The sequence below is a fragment of the Myotis brandtii genome, unplaced genomic scaffold (assembly GCF_000412655.1).
Source record: "Myotis brandtii unplaced genomic scaffold, ASM41265v1 scaffold555, whole genome shotgun sequence".
NCBI lineage: Eukaryota > Metazoa > Chordata > Mammalia > Chiroptera > Vespertilionidae > Myotis > Myotis brandtii.
The window spans coordinates 900,484-906,373 of NW_005370065.1; the positions used below are offsets into that span (position 1 = coordinate 900,484).

The 5,890-nt window shown below is 59.3% G+C and overlaps 1 protein-coding gene across 2 annotated transcripts in view; it reads left to right on the forward strand.

Annotated features, from left to right (window-relative positions):
• The first annotated feature begins 699 nt into the window (after nucleotides 1-699).
• The window catches only part of KIAA1522 (KIAA1522 ortholog), an 8,741-nt gene continuing 3,550 nt past the window's right edge, over nucleotides 700-5,890 (forward strand). The window contains exons 1-7 of one of the 2 annotated variants that reach the window (XM_014549499.1): nucleotides 700-859; nucleotides 2,153-2,188; nucleotides 2,864-3,034; nucleotides 3,118-3,173; nucleotides 3,457-3,580; nucleotides 4,169-4,285; nucleotides 4,376-5,890. In XM_014549499.1, coding sequence (XP_014404985.1) covers nucleotides 802-859; nucleotides 2,153-2,188; nucleotides 2,864-3,034; nucleotides 3,118-3,173; nucleotides 3,457-3,580; nucleotides 4,169-4,285; nucleotides 4,376-5,890 — 2,077 coding nt within the window. In that variant the 5' untranslated portion in view covers nucleotides 700-801. The remainder of the gene's footprint in view (nucleotides 860-2,152; nucleotides 2,189-2,863; nucleotides 3,035-3,117; nucleotides 3,174-3,456; nucleotides 3,581-4,168; nucleotides 4,286-4,375) is intronic. The other variant, XM_014549500.1, reaches the window with a different exon arrangement.

The window sequence follows — 5,890 nt, forward strand, 5'->3', positions numbered from 1 at the left end:
CAGAGTCACTGAGTCACAGAGGGAGGCCAGTGGGGAGAATCTCGGGCTGGAGGAGCAGGGGGTCTGCACTGAAGGCCTGCTTTGCTGTGTGACCTTAGAGAGTTCACAGTGCTGCTCTGGGCTGCTGTCACATTGCAACGTGTGGGGCTGAACCTACACGTGAGGGTTACCACCAGCCAGTGTGATGCCACTGTGGGCACCTCCGGCTTCCCAGTACTGTGTCCCGGCTGGCTCCCCCCTCTGCAGGGGCCTCCATCAGTGGCCTTGCCATCCCCTCAGGTGTCACCCCACAGGCATTTCTGGTCTGCCTGGCTGCTCCATGCTCTGAACCCCTTCCCCGGGGAATTGCCCTCGCCAGCCAGGAGGGCCCGGGGTGGGCACCGTGCCAGGTCTAGTCTAGTGCTCTTCTACCTACCATCTGGCAGCTGGGAGCCCTGCCTTCGCTTTGGCTCCTGACTGTTTAGAAAAGACTTGGGGACAGGGTTGGTGGTCTGCCCCTGGGATTGAGTATCTCAGCCTCCTAGTCATACTGCCCACCAGAGCCGAGCACCCACAGGCTCCGCCCTTACTTACCCTGTGAATCCGAGAGGGTTCCTGCCCCTGAATTCTACTTGAGGGGCGGGGCCAACAGAGGGGCGGGACCAGCGGCGAAGGTGGGAGGAGGCCCTGGAGAGCAGCCCCGCCCCTCTGCCTGGATCGGGCGCGCGGCCGCTGGGCGGGCGGACCCGCATCCCTTCGTGCTAGGTTGTGGCCTGGCGTTTGAGAGGTCGGGGTAGGGACGTCCGAGTGGTGCCCGCAGTCATGGTGGTGTTCCTGGGCCGCCACCTCCCGGCGCTCCTCGGGCTCTTTAAGAAGAAGGGTGAGTGGGTGTGGCTGGGTGGGGGGAGAGAAGGGCTCCCCCACAGCTCCATTTGCCAGACCCTGATGTAGAATGGGGGGTCAAGGCTGGGGAACGGTAATAGGTGGGGGATGGGGCCAGTGACGAGGCCAGGCTCCCCTGTCCAGCCTTTGTCCCGCCGCTTTGCTGCTGTCTTTGTCTGGGCTCTGCTTGTGTTTGGGAGAATGGATCCAGGTGTCTAACCTTGAAGCCTGCAGCCCGAGGGCAAATCGGCCTCCTTGCAAGGGTACCCACGCTTTCCTGGGTACATCCCAGCACCTCAGTTCCAAGGGGAAGGGCATCCCCTCCTGGGTCCTGTGTCTGTGAGGAAGAAATGTGGGGAGCAGAGTAGAGGGGAAGACAGTTCCGCTGGAAGTTGGGGAGCATGATCAATGGAATTCTGATTAGAGGCCTGGGGGTGAAGTTTTGGGAGGAGGGACCTATGCTCACTTCCTGTCCTAGAAGGTGGGCTTTCAGGCCTGGATTAAGACATGGAGACGAGAGTTTATTGGACTTTTTTGGCGGGGGGCCTAGAGGACCCCCAGATTGAGTGTGACCCAGGAATCCCTACTGGGAACCTGGTATTTAGTCCTGGAGTTTAGTCTGACTGTGATTTGCTGGGTGACCTTAAACAAGACCTTTCCTCTTTGAGCCTGTTTCCCGATTTATAAAATCGGGCTCAGGATTAGGTGAAAGGATGGGGAGAGACCTAGCTCTGACCTGGGGGGACGCCTGTGGATGCCCAGGGGCTGACCTTGGAAGAATGGGCTGGGGCAGGGGGAACCGGCAGGTGCTTGAACTGAAGACCCTGATCCCAGGGCGTGGCCCTTTAAAGGGCTTGTTTTGTTCCTGCCCCTCTACAGGGTGCTGCCAGGGTCACATGACCCTCCCAGCGCTTTTGCTTGTGCCGTGGGTTCCATTTAAAGGGGGGCTGGAGCTGCAAAGTGCTGACACAGCCCCCCCATTCCCAGGATTAGGTGACCAACTTCCCAATGGGCGGGGCCTGTAACAGGATCATTTGTAATGGATCTCTGGCTCCTCTGTAGGGGGGCAGGGCTCCAGGAGAGGGGGATGCCTAGAACTGTTCTCCCAAGAGAGGCTGGAGCTTCCTTTTCTGGGGGTGTAGAGGCCTGGGTCCCTCTTCTCCCTTACCCTGCTTATTCTTCCACTAAAGGACAGCCACATGGGTGAGTAGGGGACCCAAGAGGCCATATCCCTGGTTTGTCCCTCTTGGTAATCTGGTTATGACTCCTGCTAACTCCCATCTCTTCCTAGTGTCCCATGGTCTCTTCTGCCTGGACCTGGGCCAGGGTGTGTATGAAAAGGGTGTTTTTGTTTTTTTCGCCCTGTAAGTGGAGCTTGAGGTCCAGAGATCAGAGAGATGTAGTATTTGCTATGGGCTGTATGTATGCTCAGTGTCTTGTGGCCCTGAATGACATGTGGATACACAGTTGTGTGTATGTTTGGGTGTTGTTTGTATATGTACAGAATGGGGACTGTGGGTGTTGTATGTATACATGGGGGTTGGGTGTGTTCTTGGGGCCCTTGTGTGCAATGTGTATCCAAGTACAGATGTATTTGTACTTGGGTGCTTTGTTTGTATACATATGAAGCCTGTGGGTGTTACGTGCCTACACAATGGGCCTGTGTACCTTGGGTGTGGTGCCCTGTGGGGCTCTTTCTGAGGTGTGGTTCTCAGATCTATGTGTGCTTGGATGTAGTTTGTATGTTCACGGGACGGTGTGTGTATTGAGTACATACTTCAATACAGGGCTCCACCCTGTCCTCTAAGGGTGGCTCTGAGGGCCGGCCAGTGGGCTCTGTAGCTCAGAACTATGGGTTGTGTCTAGATTGGCAGAAGTGGGCACTGCGTGTATGTGCAGGGGCCCTGTGCCGTCTGGGCACTGTCAGTGCCCTTATGGTGCCTGTGCATCCTGAGGACCCAGATGCCTTTGGGCCTCACTTCTCCCTCTTCCATCCCACCAGGCTCAGCCAAGGCTGAGAGCGACAAGCGTCTAAGTGGAGGGCCCGGCCAGGGGCCAGGGTCTGTGGTGGATGAGCACCAGGACAATGTCTTCTTCCCCAGTGGGCGACCGCCTCACCTGGAAGAGCTGCACACACAGGCCCAGGAGGGGCTCCGTTCCCTACAGCACCAAGGTAACTCCCCCCTCCCCTCCAGTGCTACTCTCAGCTCCCACGATGAGAGGCCTAGCCCAACACACCTTTCCGGTATCTTCCAGAAAAACAGAAACTGAACAAGGGTGGCTGGGACCATGGAGACACCCAGAGCCTCCAGGTGAGCCCTGCCCCCAGCTCAGTGTGACTCTGCTTTTCCCTCCCTGTTTGACCTCTGGCAAGTATGTCTCTGAACCCTTTTGGATCTTAGTTTCCTTCCTGTATCATGAAGGGCTAGAGTAGGTGACCCCTGAGGGGCCAGTCCAGCTGCTGTAGCTCAGTGCTAGGTGATGCTGGGGACAAGCTGAGTCAGACGTTCCAAGGGGGAGCTCTGAAGACGCAACAGTAGCCCCACCCAGGCCTCTGCGGTGGTCTTGGGCCTGATCTCCTTTTTCCCTCCACAGTCCTCCAGGACCGGGCCGGATGAAGACAGCATCTCCTTCTGCAGCCAGACCACATCCTACACGGCTGAGAGCTCCACAGCAGAGGATGCTCTCTCCATCCGCACAGAGATGATCCAGCGCAAAGGTGTCCGCTCACCAGCAGGGATTCTTGGACAGAGGGGGGATGGGCACATCTGGGCCCCCACCCCTGCAGCTTGCCCCTCGCCTCCCTGTCTAGTGTTTCTCAAGGCTCTGTGATTCCGTGAACTCAGGAACACAGTACCCTGCGTGCTCTTGGAGAGTCATGACGCACATTAACTGCAAAGTGGGACAGTTGAGAGTTGGGAGCCCTGGGTTTGAGCCTGATGTTGCTACTTACCACCTGTGTGACCTTGGGCCAACCCTTATCCTCTCTGAGCTTCCGTTTGATATTCTATAAAAATGAAGACTAGAGTACTTATGTTATTGGGACGAATGCCAAGTATTTAGTGTGCTAACACGTAATAAGTGCTTGCTAAATGGAAATTATCATTATTGACCTAGTCAATGTTAAAGCCTTCCAGAAGTCTTCCAGAAAAGAAGCATTTAGCTTTGTTTAACTAGCTTTGCCCATGTCTACTTGACGATGGAAGTCTTTTTTTCAGAGTTCTTACTAATATTCTACAAAAGCACTGCTCTGCAGAATGTCCTGAGGCCTGCTCTAATGGTTTCTCTCCCCTGCACTGGCCCCCAGGCTCCACCTTCCGACCTCATGACTCATTTCCCAAGTCGTCTGGGAAGTCGGGGCGGAGGCGGCGGGAACGGCGGAGCACGGTGCTGGGACTGCCGCAGCACGTGCAGAAGGAACTTGGTGAGCCCTGGCTTAGCGGGGCAGTGGTGGTGGGTAGGAAGCCCTGGCCAAACCCTCTGCTGACTCCCAAGTCCTTCCTGTCCATTCCAGGCCTGCGGAATGAGCGTGAGGCACCAGGTACTCCTCGGCCTCCTGGTCCACGGGATGCTGTACGGATCCCCACGGTGGACGGCCGCCCCACCAGTCTGGCCTCAGGAGCAGGCGTCCGGGTGTCCCTGCAGGCGCTGGAGGCAGAGGCGGAGGCTGGGGCCAAGGCAGAGGCCATGCTGCAGCGCCACATCGAGCGCTTCTACCGGGATGACACCTTTGTCGGCCGGTCCACAGGGGCTCAGCCCCCACCGATTCCCCGGCCCATGTCCCTCGCAGTGCCTGGACTGACAGGAGGGGCAGGGCCTCTAGAGCCTCTGAGCCCAGCCATGTCCATCTCGCCCCAGGCCACCTACTTGTCGAAACTGATCCCACATGCTGTGCTGCCACCTACAGTGGATGTGGTGGCCCTGGGCCGCTGCAGCCTGCGCACGCTGAGCCGCTGCAGCCTGCTCTCGGCCAGCCCGGCCTCCGTGCGCTCGCTGGGCCGCTTCTCCTCGGTCTCCAGCCCACAGTCCCGCAGCCGCCACCCTTCCTCCTCCAGTGACACCTGGAGCCACTCTCAGTCCTCTGAGACCATCGTGTCTGACGGCTCCACCCTGTCCTCTAAGGGTGGCTCTGAGGGCCGGCCAGAGGGCTCTGTAGCTAGCAGTAGTGCGGCACCCCCTCCCCAGGGGGGCAGCGGGAGGGGCTCTCCCAGTGGGGGCAGCACTGCCGAGGCCTCGGACACTGTCAGTATCCGGAGCAGCGGGCAGATGTCCAGCCGGAGTGTGTCCCTACGTAAGCTGAAGCGGCCCCCACCACCTCCCCGCCGGACCTACTCACTCCGTCAGCGGGGCTCAGCGGCCCCTGACGGGCCCTTGGGGTTGCCCCCCAAGCCAGAGCGGAAGCAGCAGCCACAGGCGCCTCGGCCGCCCACCACTGGTGGGCCAGAAGGGACGGGGGCAGCACCCTGTCCGTCCAACTCGGCAGGCAGCTGGGTGCCTGGCTTGTCTCCAGGCGGCTCCCGCCGCCCCCCACGCTCCCCAGAACGGACGCTCTCACCCTCCAGTGGATACTCCAGCCAAAGTGGCACCCCTACCCTCCCTCCCAAGGGTCTAGCGGGGGCCCCTGCTTCCCCAGGCAAGGTCCAGCCCCCTAAACCCGAGCGTGTCACTTCCCTCCGGTCTCCTGGGGCCTCTGTCTCCTCCTCCCTCACATCTCTGTGTTCCTCCTTCTCTGACCCAGCCCCCTCAGACCGTTCTGGTCCCCAGATACCGACCACCCTTGGTGACAGGTTTGTCATACCTCCTCACCCCAAGGTGCTGGCCCCCTTCTCCCCACCTCCCTCCAAGTCCAAGAGTCCTAACCAAGCTGCCCCTGCTCTGGCTGCCCCTGCTGTGGCCCCTGGGCCTGTCTCTACCACTGATGTCAGTCCTGAGCCCTCTTCCACCCCCCAGACATCCCTGACCCCAGCACAGGAGTCTCCCACTGCCTCCAAAGACCAGTCACCCCCGCCCTCCCCACCCCCATCTTATC